Source organism: Embiotoca jacksoni, unplaced genomic scaffold (genome assembly GCF_022577435.1).
Source record: "Embiotoca jacksoni isolate LCO1_2020_lvr unplaced genomic scaffold, fEmbJac1.0.p SCAF_40, whole genome shotgun sequence".
Taxonomy (NCBI): Eukaryota; Metazoa; Chordata; class Actinopteri; family Embiotocidae; genus Embiotoca; species Embiotoca jacksoni.
This window is the reverse complement of record NW_027185393.1, coordinates 543910-566332: the sequence shown is the minus strand read 5'-3', so window position 1 is coordinate 566332 and position 22423 is coordinate 543910. Positions and strand designations below refer to the sequence as shown.

General features: G+C 39.9%; 1 protein-coding gene across 4 annotated transcripts in view; it reads right to left on the bottom strand.

Annotated features, from left to right (window-relative positions):
• Positions 1–1348: 1348 nt before the first annotated feature.
• mtr (5-methyltetrahydrofolate-homocysteine methyltransferase) overlaps positions 1349–22423 on the bottom strand; it is a 40604-nt gene continuing 19529 nt past the window's right edge. For 2 of the 4 annotated variants that reach the window (XM_069168516.1, XM_069168517.1), the window contains exons 18-33: positions 21446–21586; positions 20504–20593; positions 19169–19321; positions 17308–17415; positions 16912–17012; positions 15659–15726; positions 14888–15008; positions 14583–14664; positions 13786–13884; positions 12941–13016; positions 12470–12625; positions 11556–11755; positions 10427–10627; positions 7930–8122; positions 6292–6404; positions 1349–4489 (exon numbers count right to left, since the gene is read on the bottom strand). In XM_069168516.1, coding sequence (XP_069024617.1) covers positions 4400–4489; positions 6292–6404; positions 7930–8122; positions 10427–10627; positions 11556–11755; positions 12470–12625; positions 12941–13016; positions 13786–13884; positions 14583–14664; positions 14888–15008; positions 15659–15726; positions 16912–17012; positions 17308–17415; positions 19169–19321; positions 20504–20593; positions 21446–21586 — 1992 coding nt within the window. In that variant the 3' untranslated portion in view covers positions 1349–4399. Of the gene's footprint in view, positions 4490–6291; positions 6405–7929; positions 8123–8144; positions 10275–10426; positions 10628–11555; positions 11756–12469; positions 12626–12940; positions 13017–13785; positions 13885–14582; positions 14665–14887; positions 15009–15658; positions 15727–16911; positions 17013–17307; positions 17416–19168; positions 19322–20503; positions 20594–21445; positions 21587–22423 lie in introns of those variants that run through there. The other 2 variants (XR_011179196.1, XM_069168518.1) reach the window with 2 other exon arrangements.

Genomic DNA, 22423 nt, shown 5'->3' with positions numbered 1-22423 from the left:
CCGAGGGGGGGGGGGGGGGGGGGGGGGGGTTTGGAGCCTGTCCCAGCTCACTTTGGGTGAAGTCAGGGTTCACCCTGGACAGATCCTCAAGTTTATCACAGGACCAACACAGACGGAAACGGAAGACCATCCACACTCTCATTCACACCTAAGGGACATTTGTAGAACTACCAATTAACCGGAGGTGGATTTTTGGATGGTGAGAGGAAGCTGGAGAACCCAGAGAGAAGCCACGCAGGCACACGGAGAACATGCAAACTCCACACAGAGAGGCCCAGCCCTGGATTTGAAACCAGAACCTTTTCACTGTGAGGTGACAATGCTAACCACTGCACCACTGTGCTGCCCTATCTACAACCCTTCTTATGATAATTAGTGACTTTCCTATTCTTAATTTGCAATTTAAAGCACACAATGTATTGGATGAAGGAGACATAATACTTGTACTAAAGAGAAAGTTAATACATTGTGCACAATATGCCTGTATAGAAATTCCTCTATATTGGCTCCTGTCTGAAGGATACATTTATAAGGGGGAGCGGGGAAATTACACTTTTTCTAAATATTGTTATTTCGCCCACGGACCACCCACCACCCCGTGAATATGAACTATATTACTCCAGTAATCTAGCCTTGGATTCAGTTATAGCCAACATTTTTCATACAGGATTTTTTTTTGTTTTCTTTTTAAAGTATGAAATCCTTAAATCACAGAAACAAATAGAGCACATAACCTGAGTGTCCTTAATGGCATCTATGGCAGCTCAGTTAGGTCAAAACCGGCTATCATCCGGACACAGTATCCTCAGGTTTCCAATCAGATCAGTCAGATCCACCGCTGACTCCTCCCCCAGCTTGCCCAAATATGGTCACTTCCTGCTCCAAACCACTCCGAACTAGCAAAATGGCGACAGATGAACTCCAGGCTTCATAACGGTTGCTGGTTGATACTTGGATTTAACACTTCAATGTAGCCTCAGCAGAAATCAGGTCATACATGGACCAACAAAGAATTTACATAGAGGAAGACATTAAGCAGGAATATGAGACCCAGCAAACATTTTGAATATAAAGTGCAAGAGTTAAGGATTAGTCGCCTTTTCATACATCACCTGCATGACTAATCTGATCTTCATTGGGCTTTATACTCTATACACACTGGATCATACATTTCCCATGATGCAACCAAGACCCCCCTCCCTCCCCCCCAATCTGGTGAACACCCAAATCTTCAACCTCCTCCAGATCCACAGAAGACTGTATGGCTGTTTTCACAGGCAGACTTCTCACTACTATGAGTAAACTTTTGTCGTGAGGCGAAGCTGAAACTCAGAGAAAGACAAGCAGATCACATCTGATATGTTTATTTGAAGGAAAATAACACTTGTGTTTTACAGTGTATGCAGTGTCACCAGGAATAATCTGCATTTTCTTGAACACAATAAAGTAAAATGGATTAAAAAAAAGTATCAAAGCGTCATATAAAGTGAGATCAGCTGCTGCAGCATCAGGGCGTATATGACACGATGTGAAGAGAACCTCAGCCTGTATATTACACAGAAAATCACTTCTTCACTGGTCCTAGCTGTTTTCAGTATCTTGTTGTAGAACACACACACACACACACACACACACACACGTCACTGCTAATACACCTTCAACAATATGTGGATGTCGACAGGAACTAGTTGAATCTCAGTGTGTGGAAAAGCTGGTTTCTGATTGGCCCACAGAACACAGTGAACTGAAATAATGGATCATTCAAAGGGTTGACAACAGCTTTCCAAAAGAAACATTTGAAGACTTGAACACCTGGAAAACAATTCAAGTCTTTACAACCAAGCTTAGCAGCATGTATCATCATAAATTATAATATTACACTGAGTGAAATTTAAAAAAAAAAAAAAAAAAAAGAAAGCTTTCTGGCTAATGTGTAGCCTTTAGTTATGTTTAGATTTATTTTAGCACTAAGCAACAGTTTTACATGACGGCACAGTTGCTTCTGCTGCTTTTAATATTCCTCCTGAAGTGCTTTTTAAGTTTGGACTCAAATTGTAACTTTTCTGTTTGCTCTGATGTAAACTGGAAGATATGAAGTATATACAATCAAACACTCAATTAGCTTAATCCATATACTTCAGGTTTACTACATGCATATCTATCTTAAGTTTTGTCCCAGTTTACTGACCCCTGAGAAACAGGATGCAATATAAATACTGTTTACACAGACTGGACAATCCACTCAGAAAATACAATGAAAACAGAGGAACAGTGATTTTCAGCCACCCTTATATTTAAATAATGGACTAATCCCTTGTTGAAGTTATGTGAAAGTGAAAACAGAAATGTATGGGAGAAGGCTGAAATATTTTTTGGAGAGCTGAAGTGTACTTCAAGAGCTTTGATAATCACTGAAGCAAACAGAAACAAAATCAGGTCATACAAATATCAGAAAGCTAATAAAATGATCATCCATTTTTGAACTGCTCTATGACCTTTAAATGACTGATTTCCAAATACTTTTAAGAAGTCACTTAAAATTTATCTGAAAAGCACCGTTTCATTGTCTCCACCTCTGCAGCCCCACATAACAGTGATGTCCTGCGGTCTTTACGAGGCTTAGAGAACTATTTGTCCCCCGATTTATTGTTTGCAGACAATAGTTGCAAAACTAAACCTGCAGATAAGAAACAGGAAACACAGGAGCAGCATGATGGGCTGCACCAGTTCGTTCTCAGCATGACACACGAGCTGCATCTCTTCAACCAAAATCTTAAAGGTAAAATCCTTGAAGAGCTGCATAATAAATTATAGTACTGCAACTATTAATAAAACACCGAAAAAGAGGCAGGGTTTGTTTTCTAGTTGATTTTGTTAATGATTCTGATTTCTTCTGAATTTGTTTTTTTAAAATCAAGCTTTTATGAATAAAATTTGAAATTGCATTATGTAGCTTTTAAGTAATCAAATTCAATATTTTATGAAGCATTCAAACTGTGTTCGCCATCATGCTAATAATAGAGTAAAACCTGGAAGAAATATAATCTATTTGCCAACATCTCAACAGTCACTTCAACAAACAAATTTAAAACTTATGAGATATCCATTAGAGTATTTACAGACCAATTTGTCTAGGTTTTCTGTATGGTTGTAGTGTAAGTTTGCTTTTATAAATATTGGACTTCAGAATAAAACGCTCCATTGGATATGAAGTGGGTCAGATTTCCTGGAGACACTATTTATGATTTAAGGATTCTTATATTTGAAGCTAATTCTGCCTACCTCAGCACCTTCTGATTGGCAAATGACTCAGTCTGTATCACCGGTATAAAACTGAAAGTTAAAAACGATGACATCGAAATTGAATGTACAAGAACACAATTACAATCTGATTTAGTGATACTTTGATCAAATATTTCCTGATTTTAATTCTTTGCACTTTCTTTCCAAGACTGAGATGAGGAGATGGATTTCAACCTCGTGTCCGAGTGATCAATAAAGAGTCAGGAAGTGGTTAGCCTAGCTTAGCATAAAGAAAAAACACCTTCTAGCAGGTGTAAATCTAAATCAGCAAAACCAGTGCTGGGCAGTTGAATAAACTGTCAACATTTTTATTATTCGTGATTAAAATGAACAAATTAGATATAACTTATCTAATCAGTGAGTTTCAAAGCTTTCACCCTGCTATTGATGCTAAGCTAGGCTAATCGTGTCTTGAGTTCAGCTCTGGACCTGAACATAATTTATATCAATCTTCTCATCTCACTCTCAGAAGAAAAGCAAATGATGGCGTCATTTGCTGAACAATGTTGAATTCCTTTAACATATAATTTGCCCAATTTTAGAAAAAAATCATTTAAAATACATATAATTTTTTTAAAATGTTAATAATAGTCAATGAGCTAAGGTATTATTAAATGTCAGCAATCATATTGGCAGTGATATTGATTGATTGATTGATTGATTGATTGATTGATTGATTGATTGATTTTACTGATGTACCCACCTCAGGGAGCTCAACACTGGGCAAAATAAGAGTGATGACCATTTCAGTTTGACGGTGTAGCACTGCTGCAGACACGTCTACATAAAAGTGTGATGGGACGCCGTGTGACTTTCAACAGACTAGTTCCCTCCACTTGTAAACCTCATGGAGTTACTCCTTTGAAGACAGTCCTGATAACAATCAGGACTCAGTTTATCGCTTGTCAGCACAAAGAACGGGAAAAAAACAAACACTGATGAGATAAATTTTTGAAGTTAAAAAATAAAAAGGAGCAAGCTGTGGCCTGTACTATAATAATAAACTGTGAGATGTCAGTAAGTCCTGGTGTCAGCAGCCACCCGTGTGAGCGTCGGTGGAACGGTTGGACTGTAAACCCGATCCCTCTGTCACATCCTACACCTCGCTGTCATAACCGAGGACTGGAGCCAGCCATCGCTCCACCACCTCCACGCTCATCTCTTTCCTCCTGGAGTAGTCCTCCACCTATAGACCGGAAAAACAGAGACAACACAAGTTCAGCCTGGATTTCTGTCCCAGTTTGGATTCTTCTTTTTTTGTGTGTTATTTGTAAGATTAGTCTTTATTGACCTTTCCAGACCTCTCTTTCTTCGACTTCCTGTCCCTGTTGTTGGCCATGTTAAACTGAGGTCGAAAGTCTGGATTGTGATTGGTTCACATGACCTGCTAATACTTTAAAGCTGACACAAACCACATCCACAGCAAATATCTGATTAAAAAAAAGACGATGTTTGTTGACTCTCCAGAGACGGTGAAAGTGATGGTTGTTATTTATTTGTAGAGCTTTTAAAAAAAAAAAAAAAAAAAAAAAAAAAAAACCTGCAATGTCTACATTCTTTGTAATGAACGTGTCACCAAGTACTTCAATACTTTTATGGCACCACCAAATTGCTTAGATATTACTGTTTATGGAAAAATGCCCCGTCTTTCTGTAACACATTTTGATCATCACTAGTAAGCCAATACACACACTCAGTTTCCACTTTGGTAAATCTAAAGTTAGGACAGCTTTTTTTTTTACTCTTTTCAAACTGAAACTGACCTCATCTGTCTGAGGTGTGTTGCAGTAACTGGGGACTGGAGGCTTCTCTGTGTGCACCTATCTACGGTCTATCCATTATCCAGTCGCTCTGCTCCCCTTCTCTTCCCTTATTAATATTATTAGGCTCTTTAGTCTACCTTTCTTCGAGGGAAACTTCATTTAGGGAGTGACCAAATGAAAACCCTGTGACGTCACCCACCAGTTTGTGAACTGACATTTTGAAACCTGGACCGTCATCATCTCCGAGGACACTCTGCCTTCTGTGACTTCATCTCCTAACTTGTTGTCTGTTTCACAAAACAAGCTTCGACCCAGCGACCTTCTTTTTTGTGTAACGGCTGGTGAGAGCTTAATTTTTACTTCTGTTTTAGCAACTTATACAGTCAAAATCACAATTTTTTTTTACCTTTTTTTTCCAAAATGTACAGCTGTATATGTGAATTTTATAAACAATTCAACAAAATAAAAAATAATAATAACAAAAAATTAAACAATTAAATATTAATACTTGGACAAAGATATGGTTGAGAGCTTTAGGTGCATTACTGACACCGCCGAGATTGAAGTGTGAATCAGAAGAGCTACTGTATGAACATATGAAATTCTACAAATATATCCTGTCATTTAAAAGAAAAAGCCCTGTTACTTCCATCACCTGAACTCCTGTTCAACATTTCTCTAATACCAAGTGTCATATGATTTCTACAGAGAGCAAATGTAAGTATCTGTCTCTCTGGCTGATATCTAGAACAGGATAGGGAACATCGGTGTAATTGTAGCATACACCTTAAAGATCTTTCTGGTAGAGGTGATATCTGTAAATTGAAGCTCCAGAAATGAACCTGGGTTAAACTCTCCCTCTCTACATGCACACTGAAGATTCTTACTGTGATGCATGATGTATGACGTAATTCTCCTTTTTTGTTCAAATGGATTTAAAAAAAAGTTGGTATCAAATAAAGCATTGTTCAGGAACCAGTATCAAAGTCAGGTTTCTATACTGGTTAGGAACATTTTTTTAACAATACACTGCACCTGGATGGATTCATTTTGTAATGCCTGTTTGTTGGAGCAGACTGCCACATCAACATGATGACTCAGCATTTGGGAGTTGAGGTGATGAGGATCTGTAGAGCGGCTCTCGTCAGTTCATTCTAATAGACTCACTAAAACCAACACCATCTAATTACTGGTAGCAGTCTAAGATGTGGATGGTGAGTCAAACCTGCTCTTTGGTGATCTTTCCCACGGCGAAGTACGTGGCCTGAGGGTTGGAGAAGTAAAGTCCCGACACTGAGGCAGCTGGCATCATGGCCAGGGACTCTGTTAGACCAATACCTGCGCGCACACACACACACACACACACACACACACACACACACACACACACACACACACACACACACACACACACACACACACAGTTATTACATACCGTATGCACACAGAAAGGAACAAGTACAGTCTACATAATATCTGAGCACACAATACAAACAGAAGGTCAGTGTTGCACTGCTCACAGAAGCTCCCAAACCGAGGACAGACAATGTTTTGTTGGCGGGAGAGTTGATGAATAAGGAGCCAAACATTTAGCATCCAAACAGATCAGGTTTTTAAGCTGTTCAGTGTACGACAGCTGAGTCGACACCGTTGTTAATCATTTGTCCGGCCTTCCAACACTGTGCACAGTTCCTTTCCAAGAAAATACTCTACAAGTTTGATAAGTACACATGATGTAAAAATGTTATTAATGTTAATGCACAGAAGTGCCGACATAAAAACAAAACAAATATATAACTTTCTCCCTTTGGGTGCAGATTTTCTTCCAACGAGAGCTGATTCATCGACTGGACCAGTAGCTGTCCAGTCGATGAACGAGAGGATACTTTCAAACTTTTCAGTAATTTAGTTTAGCCGGTTGGACTTGCAGATCCAGCTGCCGATATAACATTACCGTACCATCACCTCATGAAGTTGCTATGGACACATCGATATTGTAACATAAAGAATTCGTTTTGTTTTGCAGGTAATAAAATATTTTTTGGTAAACTGACAGTTAATGCAGGCTCCACACTTGAAGTTTCCTTGCAGATGTTTAATTGTGAGTTTGTTGTCTGGAATTTCCGGATGCTGATAAGCTCCAACTACTCTGTCTCGTATGTTTCTCCCTCATTTAAAAGTTACTGTAGGTAACTATTTAAAAGTTCCTTTTAAGGATGGATCATTTTGAAGAATATGCCAATGTTTTGAGATTACGTCTTTGATATTTTTGGTTTTAGGGGTCAATGTAGTGCAGACGAGGAGGCGTGGCTTAAATGATTATTTACCTTATAGATACGTTTCTCTACTCTGTGTTCACCATGCAACTCTAAATTTAGATAACATCTCTTTTTTTCATACTGCTGTGGATCTTCACATTTTCTTTTCAGTCTAGCCAGCTGACTTATAGGTAAACTTTTCTTGAGGGAAACGGGATGGAAGCTTTCAGTGTGAAAAGGTGTGTTTCGATCTGTGAGGACAAAAGAAGAAAATGGCAGGTGGAATATTGTGCACACGTAATGACAGACACGAAAAACAGTGCACAAAACCAGCGCCTGCCAATGTCCTCTGTTCATCTGATCAAGAGGTGTCAGCCAATAAAGGCAGAGAAGAAGAAGACATGGACGTAACCAATGCTGCATTTCAAATGTGAGCAAAATTTCTTAGAGCTCCAGGAAACAAACATTTTCTTCAGTAATACTGAATGTAAAATCAATTTTCAGTTGTTTAGAAAAAAACTAACCTGCTTTCTTCTGTATGTATAAATGTACAGATTAAAAAGAGAAAAAACAGGAGGAAGCGATGTGGATTTCGGAGCTCTCACCAGTTTTCTCCTGTATATCAGCCAGACTCCACATGGTGCTCTTCTCTGTGTGGTCCGGCTGGCTGGGGTAGCCGGCTGCAGGTCTGATGCCCTGGTATCGAATTCGGTGGAGGTCGGAGGCCTGCAGAGCCTCGTCAGCGTCGTAGCCCCACAGCTCCTTCCGCACACGGGCGTGGAGCTCCTCAGCAAATGCCTGGAGGACGGACAGTAGGAGGAGGAGGACGAGGAGGACGAGGAGGAGCAGGAGGAGCAGGAGAGAGGTAATGATGGAAGCTGCAGAGAGGGAGGCCTTAACGAAGGTTCATGGTGTGTTCAGAAGCAGGGTCCCAAGATATAACCAATGACATAAGGATAATATGCCAGATTGGGGTGTGTGTGTGAGGGGGGGGGGGGGGTATAAATTACTTAACGTACATTATGTAAGTTAAATATGTTATGCTGTGGAAGTAACTTATGTTACTTAAAAGAAATCCACATAGATTTTTGTTTCCTCACCGACTCGAACACAGTAAAAGACTTCTGTTGGTTCCATCCGTCCAACCTCCACCCGACCCTCCACTCTACGTGTACTTAATCACTCTTTGCCACATAATCTCCTTCTTCGATGGTCATACATGCATGTACTTTTCATGCCTCGGCGAGGCAAAATGCGATGCTGACACAGTAGCTTAGGTTAGGTTAGGTAGTTACTTTATTAATCCCCGAGGGGAATTTTTTTTTTTTATCCTTGAGTCTAGTGTATTATGCGCTTTGGTGTCATACCAGGCTGAGTTTGGACCATTCAGATTCTCAGGATGTCTGCTGTGAACAGCTCTCTTGAGGTCGTTCCGCAGCATCTCTCCGAGAGTGAGATTGTCATTTTTTGAAGTCATTCTGCAGTACAACAGCCGACACCGTCCTACAGCAGCCACCCTGATGTCGTCCTGGGAAAAACCTTAAGGGACTTGGGAATTATTTTTCAACTTTTTTCTAATGTGGGAGGAGGCTGGGGAGGTGAGTCACAGATCTGTAGTAGGCTGATGTAGGTTGTGTGAGCTGGGAGCAAGTGGAATGAATGAAGAACGCTTCAATAAAGTTCGTGGCTACAAGTGACTCTGCCTGCCTGAAGTACTGCAAAGCTCCATCTCAGGAAGGACACTGTCAAATTTCAACCTTTATGCCAGGATTTCAAGGAGAGTTTTTTTGTTATTGCTGGCAGCTTTTATCCAAAAGTACAATGCTATTTCTAAAGTTAGGTGGTAATTTTCTTTGCAGTAAAATTGCAGGGACTGGCAAAAATTGCAGGTTTAGGAAAAATTTTCGAACTACTACCTAATAAATTTGTAACGCTGTGAAAAATGTAAATAAAAACCATATGAAACCATATGTAATTTAAAATAGACCAAAGACAAATTAACAAATTGCAAATGAACCTAATTAGTTATGAGATGTTCCACCAGGTGATTTTGTAGTGTCACAAAACTTTTCCAGTCTTTTGTTGACCCTGTCACAACTTTTTTGAGATGTGCTGCTGGCATCAAATTCAAAATGAGGAGATATTTTTTATAAAACAATACAATTTCTTAGTTTCAACATTTGATATGTTGTCTTTAGCCAATTTTTAATTAAATATGGGTTTACATGATTTGCAAATCATTGCAATTGGTTTTTATTCATATTTTACAAAGCGTCCCAACTTTTTGGGAAACTTTGGCTTCACGCATCACACCGTGAAAATATTCCAACACCACATGTTTCCCATGGGCAAAATATATATTTCACAAGTGCTCACGTGTGATCACGAGTTTTTGCACATGAGAAATTCATGTGTTTTTTCTGTAAGAGAAGTCTGCATGAAGTAAATCTTCACATTATTCCATGTTTAAAAGTAAAGCCAACATTTACTCATATTAGCGTTTGAGGGATCAGTTCACTTACATTTCTTGGCCATCTGGATGCATTTTAATCGTGATTTAATCCAAATTGTCCTTAAATTCAGCAGCCGCATGCTCTCTTCACCAACTTGACGTGATTCGAGGTGCATTCAAACAACCACAAATTAGAGTGTAATCAGAAAGTTTCAAAGTTTACCAAAGAGCAGCTTATAAACTTCCTGCAGTTTTAACCTCAGATATGTCTCCGCAGAAAGTGTTTCAAATGCTTTTTTACTTTCTTGTCTCACGTGAGTGTCTAAAACATGCAGGGTGACAGCTCACACTTTACCTGCACTACGGGCCCATGAATGCCACCTGAGGCTTCTGTTGTTTTCTGTCAGAACTACAGTGATTGTGAGTTGGCCTCTGGATGCCTTCTGTGTGGACCCAGACGGCGCAAAGGAGCTGCTGCTCACGGTGTTAATCAGATCACTGAAAATAGCCACAATTTCAGTTGACAGTAAGAATATCAACATTATTCTCTGACCTGACACAGTTTTTCAGGACATTGCACTATTTCTATCATTTTTCACTGGAACCTGTAAAGCTCCAAGTCTAAAGGTTTTCCAGGATGAGGGAAGTACCTCAGCCAGTCGGTCGGCCAGAGCTTTGACCATGATGCTGCTGTAGTCATCACCGTGACCCTGGAACTGCTGACTCAGCTCTTCTGCTCCAAACACACCCACAGCAAATACCCCGATGTAGTCTGCCACGCCGCTGTCAACAGGGGCCACGAAGTCAGACACACACAGGTAGGGCTCAGAGCTGGAGCTGTCCTTCTCCACCTGCAGCACACACACAGAACAGAACACTGTTACTCTTACTTTGGATGCGTATTACCATCCTTTGCTGGCTCCATCATGGAAATCTCAAATACGCAGTTTTGAAGGACACATAAAAGCTCTCTAAGTATTTTAGTGCAAACTTTGAGAATGATTAATGAGTAGGAGTCATCAGAGCAAAGAGCAGATAATTACAGATGTGTACCCGGTGACGTCGAGGTACACAACTGAAGATGTGTTGTGTTACATTACATTTCATTTAGCTGACGCTTTTATCCAAAGCGACTTACAATAAGTACATTTCAACCATGAGGATACAAACCCAGAACAACAACAATAAAGAAAGTACAATTTTCTTCAAGAAAGCCAAACTTCAAAGTGCTATAAGTAAGTGCCATTTTAAGCGCTGCTAAAGTTCTACTATTCAAGGTAAAGTCTGAAGAGGTGTGTTTTTAGTTTGTGGCGGAAGATGTACAGAGTTGAGAGATGTCAGTCAGACAGGCAGAGATTCATGCTGCTCCCTGTGTTTCAGATCGGGGAAAAGAGGATCAGTTGGGTGTCATCAGCATAGCTGTGGTAGGAAAAGCCATGTGAGTGAAGGACAGAGCCGAGAGAGTTGGTGTACAGAGAGAAGAGGAGGGGACCCAGGACGGAGCCTTCAGGGACACCAGTATTGTGTTGATGCAACGTCATTTCATGGTCATACCCTAGAACAAACCCACTCAGGTCACCCAGTCCGACTAATCCATTTACACATCTCTGTTCTATGTACTTACGGCATTAAGGCCGCTGTAACCTGAAAATGTTTGTATAAATTAGAATAATGATGTGCTTTAATGAGTAAATTGAAGGCCCAGTCAACCCTGCTGCTGTTAGGTGGACGTATCCATCTGAGGAAATCAGACACCGAACCTCAAACAGCGTCCCTCACCTGCTGCCGCAAGCCGTAAAATGTTGCGATGGGTTCAGTTTCTTTGCGCACTGTGACATCATCTTTGTACACCCTGATGTCATCGCCGTCACTCTGTGCAGGCCAGAAGCCCACCAGGCCCTGCCCCTTCAGGCTAGAACTGTCAATCATCTGGTTGAGCAGCCGGTGGGCCTCGTCAAAAACTCGGCGAGCTTCTGAACCTGCAGGACACAAACATCACCGAGGTCACACTGGTTCAGTCTGTTGATGATATTTATGAAGTCTGCAGTCACTGCAGAGTTGTTTTACTTCTCAAGATGATGTCACTGCACTATTCACCAGCAATTCAATAATAGTCACTGATTGACAGCATTTACTGCTGTGTTACATTAAAGACTTCCTCCAGGCATGATGTAAAATTAAAAATCTATTCTGCTTTGTTAGTGTCTGATTAAGTTGTTTTTTCATTAAAAAAAAAAATTCAATTCCACGGTTAAAAATCCTTAAAATGACACCTACACTTCCCTATGAATTTTTTTTATTTCAGCAGAACAAAATGCAAACAGCCTTTTAGTTCAAAACGTTGAATAAAAAGTGAGGTTCAAAAGTCACATGCTTAAAATAAGTCATATTTTAATGTAACCCTGAAATTTGGAGGATTTAGGATCATTAAAAAATCCGAAAAGTTCCAAACCTTTTTTGGGTTAAAATTGTTCTTTTAAAAACATCAGAAATAATCCCTCCTCCAGAGAGTGACTGAATTGTGATACCCAGGCTACATCCACACCAATTTATTTTTATTTTAAAATGAATTGGTTCTGCTTTATTTAAACAGGAGTATTTCTCATGTCAAGGATGTATAGACATGCAATAGATGTCATGTGTACAGAAAAGCAACCCAGCAAATTCCAGATTACGTAATGATAAGTTCCTACCGACGGTCTTGTCGTTGAAGATCTTGGGGTATCCTCTGTTGGGGTATTTTCCTCTCAGCTGCCACACGTCAAAGAAAGGTTTCCAGTCGATGAAGTCGATCAGACTGTTCAGACTGTAACACTCAAACACACGAGTGCCCAGGAACTGAGGACGCACTGAAACACACAGAGCAACGTTTCTGTCCAACAGTATCACATAAATACTCCATCTGTGCTTGATTCAGCACTTCAAACCCAAGATAATTTAAAACTTTTCTTGCCACATCAAATTAATATATTCTACAATCCTGTGCCACAGGATTGTAGAATATATTAATTTGAAAAAAGTTGCAAGAAAAGTTGCTGTATCCATTCGGTTTTATATTCAGTTCAGTATCTTTTTGTAACTCCGGGATCTCAGCCAGAATGTAAAGTTAAGATTCCACAGGATGGATTGTCGTTGTGATTTCAGGTTATTCTGTGTTAACCCACCTGGTGCTGGCTGGGAGAGCCAGTCGATGCGTAGAGCCTTCTCTCTGGCCTGGGAGAGCGACAGATACCGACGATCCTGGAGTCAGCAGGTACCGATAGAGTCAAAGGGAGATTTATTCAGAAGCAAAACTCTTGATGCTCTATATTAAAATACATGTGCAAAAAAACAAGCCACTGATTTCATGAAGATCGTGGCTTGTCGTCAGGCTGCAGATCGAATTTACAAGTGATCAGATCCTAGTCTATTTTTATTGCACTGCCACACGCATACAGCAACACGTGAATCAATCTGTGAGAAGAAAAGAAAAGAAATGTTTTAGTAACATTTGATAAAAACCAGCTGTTTTGGAAAATGATTGATTAATTGTTTAAAATACATTTGTGAGTTGTTTAAATCCTCAATAGGAACCAATGGGATTGGAGCTGATTCACAGACAGAGCCGGGAGGTCAGGAAGTGTTTAGAGATGGAAAAACTCATTGTTGGTGAGGGTCTGCCCTTAAGTGGGCTGCTGCACTGCAATTATTTCTATCACCTTCAAACGGTTTCTTCCAGCAGTCCTCATGCAGAATGCATCATGTGCAGTTTGAATTTTCATTTCTTATGCAAAAGGCAGTTAAATTCAATTAAAAGATAAACTACCATAAATGAGACATTAAAAGTTTTCTCTAGCAGGTGTGTGCAGGTGTGTTTTAAAGGTTTGACACGTGGGGATGTAATACTGGTCTCAGAGATGGTTGTTAATCTGGATCACTGGACCCTGGAAAACTGACGCAAATCAGGTGGAATATCTTCTTCAATGCCAACTCTGCAGCACTGTAAGGTTCTTCGACCGGCCACTCTTACCTTCAGAGAGTCAAAGTACTCCTGCCGGATCTCCTCATACTCCTCTTTCACGTCCTCGAAGTACTCCTCTCTCGAAGTATCATCCAACAGCTGTGAGCACTGAAACGCAGGAAGACGAGCAGGAGAAAACACACGACAGTTTGGACTCAAACGACAAACAGCAGCTTTCAAATCTGTGACCATATCAACTGATTTCAGCTCTGATCATCATGTAAGGTTATATGTCCACTCCCCCTGTGTTAGTTGGATTCATTTTTTTTGACACAGACCCCGGACTTTTTTTTAAAGATTTCATAACGAAGCATTTCAGAATATTTTGCATTTATATTTTCTCAGAAACTGATGGATTATTGTCAGAAAATATCCCAAAACAATTAAAAAGTATTGGTTTTCCAATATTTCTATCTAAAAAAAGAGAGTTGCTATCTCTCAACACGAGGTACATAAGAGTGTTACTTTTTGCTAGATGCAGATGATAATGAATAATGTTGTTATTTGACATCATGTCTCACTGTTACCGTGAATAAATACAGACAGCTTGATGATTTTGTTTAGCTTACTGTCAGAGCAACATGATGACGCTGCAGCTGGTTACAGGTTTAATTCAGATCGTCAGATATTCTGAATTTACTGTAATCTACAGTCGTATTTGTGAAAAATTGTGCACACTTTCCATTAAAAGGAAGACTTCAGATTTGATCAGGCAGCAAACACAACCTTGTTTTTCAAGCCACTATTTGGCTTCCACTGCTGTAGATGGTAGAGAAGTCGCAGTGATGTGCGGCACGTGTTCTTACCACCACCACACTTCTGGAGGCGTCCAGAACGTGGACCACAGGGCAGCTGTATCGAAGGGCGATCTTCACTGCTGTGTGGGTCCTGTTAACAGCAGAAAACACCCGTTATCCAAGCAATCACAACCAGACCGCACTTCAGAGTGAACAAGGGAGGTCCTACTTACAATTACTCATTACATATAAAGGTTTTATGATTTAATAAGAATAGTGGTGTGTGTGTGTGTGTGTGTGTGTGTGTGTGTGTGTGTGTGTGTGTGTGTGTGTGTGTGTGTGTGTGTGTGTGTGTGTGTGTGTGTTTGCGTTACTTCGACGTGGTGGCTCCTCCAATCAGCAGAGGCGTCGTCATTCCCAGTCTCTCCATCTCTTTGGCCACATAGATCATCTCATCCAGAGAGGGAGTGATGAGTCCGGACAAACCAATTATATCTGCAGGAACACAGTAAACAAACAATCCGTGTTATAAACTACAAAGATGTAATGCAGCCACAATCATGTGTGTGCTTTGGATTGGCCAGAATGTGGATCGTTGACTGAAGGGCAAACGATTCAAAAGTTCAAATAACAAACATGAAGAAGTCTGCAAGGACGGAGGTTTTTTTTCATCAACAAAAAATAGATGAATAAAGTACATAACATGCCCTTTAAATGTTGATTTATTGATGTATAGAAAGATGAAAAGAAACAATATGCACATTCAAGAAAACTTCTAAAGTTGTTGGACCAAAAGAGAAACGTCTCCATCGCCTGCTTGTGAACAGATTTCTCACTGTGTTTCTGTTTCTGCCCCCCCCCCCCCCGACCCGCTGCATCTTCAAATTCAGCACTGGTGATTAGCACATGTCCGCGAGTCCGACCAGAAATTAAACTCTTAGGTTTTCATATACGTGTGAATATTTATGCCTGCAGGTTTGACATTAAACAGATACAGTAATACAACACTTCATTGACCCAAATAGAAACATGCAACATGCCTGAAGGACAATTCTGAAATAAATTCACCAATTATTTTCTAAATCTAAATTCTTTCAAATGGGTTCTGACAATATACAATCTGAACTGTGCTCTGTGTTTGATACCTGCTTTCTGTGTGACGGCCTCTCTGAGGATCTTATCGCAGGGAACCATCACGCCGAGGTCGATCACCCTGCAACAGATCACACATCCCACATTCAACAGGAAGGCACGCACACACACACACACACACACACACACACACACACACACACACACACACACACACACACTCTTTTCATTTGTCTGAGTATTTATTCCAAAATCTTTCATTCTGTACAATTCAAGTACAAAAAATATACAGAACAACAATCTGTTCAATCCTCATTTCTTAACCTGACCAACATAACAACACTGAAGGTGACAGATATCAGCAGAACTCCAAGCTGAGGTCAGACGACCTGGACGCTACAGCGACTCTATATTGCCTCCTGAAGCATGAAATGGGTATTACAGGATGGGATGTATTTTAACAAATCACACGTTAATTCTAGTCGATGACATATTTACTAATATTATTGATGTGTATCATAATTAAAATTAGGCAAATTGTGGATTAAGTACAAATTCCTAAATAGTTCAAATTAAACAAACTTTCTTTAACTTCATGATACTTATTCCTAAAAATAAAAACGGTTACTGTTAATATGAGTTTGATCTTTTCGTGGAAGATAATGCTCTGAATTTCTCAGAACGGTTTTTTTTGTATTTATCTGGTTCTGGCATCGTCTGATTTGTTCATTGGTGTGAATGATGTGAATTTTTTTATCCCGTAGCCTCATTCTGGAACGTCAGGAGCATTTATGAAGTCTGCTTGGTATTAGTGTTTAATACTGTATTACAATGTGATGTGACATGTTGGATAGTCCAACTTTTTTGTGTTGTCTTCATAAGTTTCTGTTAATTAATAAACTGTAATCTCAGATGTCATTGTTTTTATGTTCATTTCTTTTCCCCGGTAAGATCTCCTTATAAGTATTAAGTAGTTTACAGGCACAAGTCCAACTAGCAGGAGTGTCTTTGGTTTGGCAGAGAAGGAATGATCTTTGGGGTGATGTGTAGCAGGTCTTAGCATAGCAGTGTGAGTCAGTGAGGCATTTGGTGGGAGAACACAGGGAGTAATATTGAGTCTTATTTTGAGTGTTATTCTTCACTAATATGGTACTTTGTGTGTACATTAAATCTAAGTTCGTTGGGGACTTTGGTCATCATGAGCCAAAGTGCTGCTGACACACTGGAAACACACTGGGAGGGATGTGGTAGAAAAAAAAGAAAGAGTGGTGGAAAACTAAGCAGCAAACCAATAAATCAGTTTTACCTGAAGTTGTTACAACCCAGCACCACGCCGACGATGTTCTTGCCGATGTCATGGACGTCTCCTTTCACTGTAGCCAGAACTATGGTGCCTTGATAAGGATCCTGCAGATGACAGAGGAAACATGAGGAGGCGGATGCTGACAGACTGAAACCGGCTGTTTTCTGCTCCTGCGTCTCAGTTTGTTCTAATGTTGCTCTCTTTGCTAAAAGTCACACTGTAGGTCGGCAGCAAAAACTCTTCAGACAGATTCTGTTCTTGATGTTATCACTTTTGGTCATGCTATTTTTGTGCTCAGAAAAGTGCCACACATGGATCACGTGAAAAGAATTCTTCACAAAATGAGAGACGTTGTTAAATTGTAAAATGCCTCCATGTTCATGTGAGACGGAGACTGACCATCTCCTCGGTTGAGCCTGAAGCTGCGAGCATCTCCTCCTTCTCCTTTTCCATGAAAGGAATCAGGTATCCCACCGCCTTCTTCATGACACGAGCCGACTTGATCACCTGTAGACACACAAGTACACAAACACAGAAGAAGCACAGATGTGATGAGTCCAAACTGGAGCACCTGAAATAAGTCATGCATGGTTTGCAGCAAGGATATATTTAAAAACCAGCAGGGGTTCTAAATATAGATAGAGAGAGAGAGGGAGGGAGAGAGAGAGACAGACAGAGAGAGAGAGAGAGAGAGACAGAGAGATAGAGAGAGAGAGAGAGAGAGAGAGAGAGAGAGAGAGAGAGAGAGAGAGAGAGAGCCTATGGCAGGCTGGAAAAAATATTTAATAAAAAAATATACGATTTATTAATCCCTCTAAAGGTTGTAAAGATGCAGGACGGAGGAACTGATTTTCTCTCGTTTAACTTTAAGTGAATGTCAGATATTAAGCAGTTTTCTTTCCCTTCTTTTTTTAAATGGTCCAGACTTCATGTATGAGTCAAATACCGACAGTCTGCCTCTCCACATGATAAAACACATTATTAAATCATAATACCTTCATCAGTGTGAATTTTAAATATGATGCTGAAATTAGTTAAATAAATACACACAAAGACAAACTGTTCAAAACGAGTACTCTGCTCATCTCATCATCATGGCTGCCAGTTTCCTGAAAGGGTATTTCATTGATATGATTATCCTTTAATTGGTATTTCATGGATATGATTATCCTTTAATTGGTATTTCATTTATATAATTATCCTTTAATTGGTATTTCATTGATATGATTATCCTTTAATTGGTATTTTATTGATATGATTATCCTTTAATTGGTATTTCATTGAAATGATTATCTTTTAATTGGTATTTCATTGATATGATTATCCTTTAATTGGTATTTCATTTATATAATTATCCTTTAATTGGTATTTCATTGATATGATTATCCTTTAATTGGTATTTTATTGGGACTAAAATATCTCCGGATAGTATAACATCCCTTAAGGCTCTCATATTCTCTCGTCTTGTCAGGGACTGCTTTACTTTTGAAAGATCTCATTTCTATGTTTCTCTTTATTGCCCTTTATTTTATTTATTGTCATTTTTTTGTGTCCAAAAAAAGTTCTGCTGACGTCTTGGCGGCAGCTGTACTCAGGGTTCCCACTCCAAGTCAAAAGTCAGATTCCCTGTATGTCACTAAAAAGCACAGACAATAACCAGCTAATTAATGTTATATGTACAGGTACATACATGGAAAATGTTACATTTTGATAAGTGGCAACTAAAATGTAAACATGCAAACAAAATTAGCTGATCTTCCATGAGTTGCCCCAAAAATGTATCCAAGTCCCTCCCATGTGTACTTTTAATATTTCATTATTTCAGGTCTTCTAATAGGATTTCTGATACTGCTAAATTTATTGACTTTTGTCTGCTGAGATCTAAAACAGCACTTTATACTCTGCAATGTGAAATTCATCTTTTCACTTTCTGGTGACCTGTTTTTTGCAAATTGAAATTCCACATGAATGAAGCGGCCTTATATGGACACATTTAAGGTGTCGATTATTCTAACGATCAAATCTCATGAACAAACATGTCTTCTTAAACAGCTGTATTCACTTTACAACAAGCAGCTCACGACAAGAGTTCAGTGGCCGTGATTTGGAGCACTTTAAGAGCCTGGTGTTAAAAGATTGTTCCAGCACCACAAGAAAGAAAAGAAAAATGTTCGCCTTCAAACTTCCACTTCAAAATCATCACAACCACGGTTGGCTGAGGAGGTGAAAAAACCAAAAACAAAGCTTCTAGTCATCGTACCTGAGGCAGGAACATCTTCCCAGCTCCGAACAGATCCCCCACCACCTTCATGCCGTTCATCAGGGGCCCCTCGATGACGTGAAGGGGTCGAGTGTAGCGCTCCACCTGAGCCCGGCACTCCTCCGCATCCTCCACCACGTACTTATCGATGCCCTGACAATGCAGCGCGACACGCAGCATCCAAGAGGAAACGACAGGAATGGAAACGGGACCACGGGTCAAATGTTTTATTGCTATAAGAGCTTTTCTGTCTGCAAAGTGACATAAAGCCCAGATGTGTTTCAATTGGTCTGCTCCTGTGACAAAACAAACTGATCAATCTGCAGTCATCACTCATTACTGGAAACGAGGAGGCTGAGCTGAGTCTGAGTTTACGGTCTGACACGTGTCAGCAGGTTCAGGTTCTCAGACGAAGAGCAGATCAGCTCGCTGTTAATAAACCGCCTCGTTTCACATCTTTACAACAATGTTGAAGCACAACAGAAAAGAGCTGTGATTAAATTCGATGGATGATGAAGGTCACTGACTTTTCAGGGGCAGTTCAAATGTTTGTGCAAACTTTTTCTAATATTGTTTAAATTTAAACTTGCGTTTCTGTATTAAATCCACTATTCTACAACATACATTAATTTATAATTTAATTCATTTCAGTATGAATTTTAAAGGTAGTTCAACCACTAAATTACAGCTGCTAGCAGTGACTTGAAAGAGCTTTGACTTTTCTTTAGCTTTTCTATTATAATATAATATTATAATATAATATGATATAGTAACATTTCCAGAAAGTCACAGGTTTCCACTCAGTTTTGACCAAGTGTGTAATTGCTAGAGCTTTAAGTGTGATCACATATATTAACATTTACATTGAGTAGTCATGTAGGTAGGTAGGTAGGTATTTACTTTATTAATCCCCGAGGGGAAAAATTTTTTGAGATAAAATCTCATTTATTTATACGATCACACGTGAAGAGGGAAAGCAGTGAGTCAAGACAAAAAGACCACAGTCCAAAGGATTATTGTGTTATTTTGTTTTTTGCTTTGTTTAAAGTACAGAGAAGAAAAACAGCTCTGAAAACAAAATGCTTACAACCTTGCTTTAAAGATGAGCTCGGAGGAGTCACTGACTTAATGTGGAGAAAGAATAAGTTCAAGATGATTGAAGACCTCATTAATACCACACAGATGGAATGTGATAGCTGGTAATACAGCTGGTGTCAGCTACAAAATGTAAAGATACGGCTCTGAGTTTTTAACATATGAATGAAAACTGTCTCCACCAGATTGTGGATCTCCTCCAGTGTTATGAATCATAATGTATTTATGAGATTGTTTTACCTTGATGAGAGCGTACTCCAGCCGCTCCTCCACACTTCCTCCTCTCCACTCGTCCGTCTGAACCACCTTCTTCCCTCCTTTCACAATGTTCTGTCAACCAGAGGGACAACATCTGGTCACACAACCAGAGGGACAACATCTGGTCACACAACCAGAGTCAAACATCTAGTCACACAACCAGAGGGACAACATCTGGTCACACAACCAGAGTCAAACATCTGGTCACACAACCAAAGGGACAACATCTGGTCACACAACCAGAGTCAAACGTCTGTGTAGTTGTGTGTCTGTGTAGTTGTGTAGTTGAGTAGTTGTGTACCTGTGTAGGTGTGTGTCTGTTGTGTAGTTGTGTAGTTGAGTAGCTGTGTAGTTGTGTGTCTGTTGTGTAGTTGTGTACCTGTGTAGTTGTGTCTGTTGTATACCTGTGTACCCGTGTAGGTGCGTGTCTGTTGTGTAGTTGTGTACCTGTGTAGTTGTGTGTCTGTTGTGTAGTTGTGTACCTGTGTAGTTGTGTGTCTGTTGTGCAGTTGTGTACCTGTGTAGGTGTATGTCTGTTGTGTAGTTGTGTACCTGTGTGTCTGTTGTGTAGCTGTGTACCTGTGTAGGTGTATGTCTGTTGTGTAGTTGTGTACCTGTGTGTCTGTTGTGTAGCTGTGTACCTGTGTAGGTGTATGTCTGTTGTGTAGTTGTGTACCTGTGTGTCTGTTGTGTAGTTATGTACCTGTGTAGGTGTATGTCTGTTGTGTAGTTGTGTACCTGTGTGTCTGTTGTGTAGTTATGTACCTGTGTAGGTGTATGTCTGTTGTGTAATTGTGTACCTGTGTGTCTGTTGTGTAGCTGTGTACCTGTGTAGGTGTATGTCTGTTGTGTAGTTGTGTACCTGTGTGTCTGTTGTGTAGTTATGTACCTGTGTAGGTGTATGTCTGTTGTGTAATTGTGTACCTGTGCGTAGGCCAGCAGTTTCTCCGTGGCCTCAGCGTCTCTGTTCCAGATCAGGTTCTCACACAGCGACAGCAGCTCCTTGTCGATGTCGTCGTACACTGGCAGGTTTCCAGCGTTCACGATGCCCATGTCCATCCCGTCCTGACAACACAACACAACACAACACAACACAACACAACACAACACAACACAACACAACACAACACAACACAACACAACGTGTTTTCATCACACACACGCTTCCTGTTTCAATGAGCATCTCTGTGGTTTATTACAGTAATAATTCATCCATTTCTTCTATCAGCACCAACATCATCAGCTTTGATCGGATCTACTTTCTGTAGGAGAGAGCAGAGAAATGTCTACATGATGTGAATAAAGTGTTTTGTACCGCGTCGTGTTCACAGTAACTTCTTATGTCCTCAACCTTCAGCTCTGTCAGCTGACTTGTGTTTTACAGCATATGTTTAGAGCTTCATTTCTCTACTTGAATATAAAAACACTTCACTTCCTGTTTCCAACCAGTAATCAGGGTCGTCTGACCGACGTTCAACCGTCTTTTGTCAATTCAAACCAAGTCAGTCAACACGGGTTAATCCTTAAATCAAGGAAATTTTGATAGGATCCGGGTCACATCCCAGCAGAGATGGATTACCATAGACATATATAGGACATATATAGAAATCAGACTGAGAGTGTCTGACTATTTGATTTGTTGTTATGGTCAAATATAAGAGCTGGAAAATTCATGATTTTGATATTTTTTCAGTTTTATAAAGTGAATGAGCTGGAGCACAAAAAGAGAAAGTGATGGGGACTTGTATAAAACTTTGAGGTAAGCTTCATTAAATGATATCGGGATGTCTCCACAAGTGTTAGCCGAGGAATTTAAATCAAATCAAATTAGTAATTCACAACATGTACATTTCCTTATGACGATCTTTTTCACCATGTAAGTAATTGAGTTCATGGAAGCCG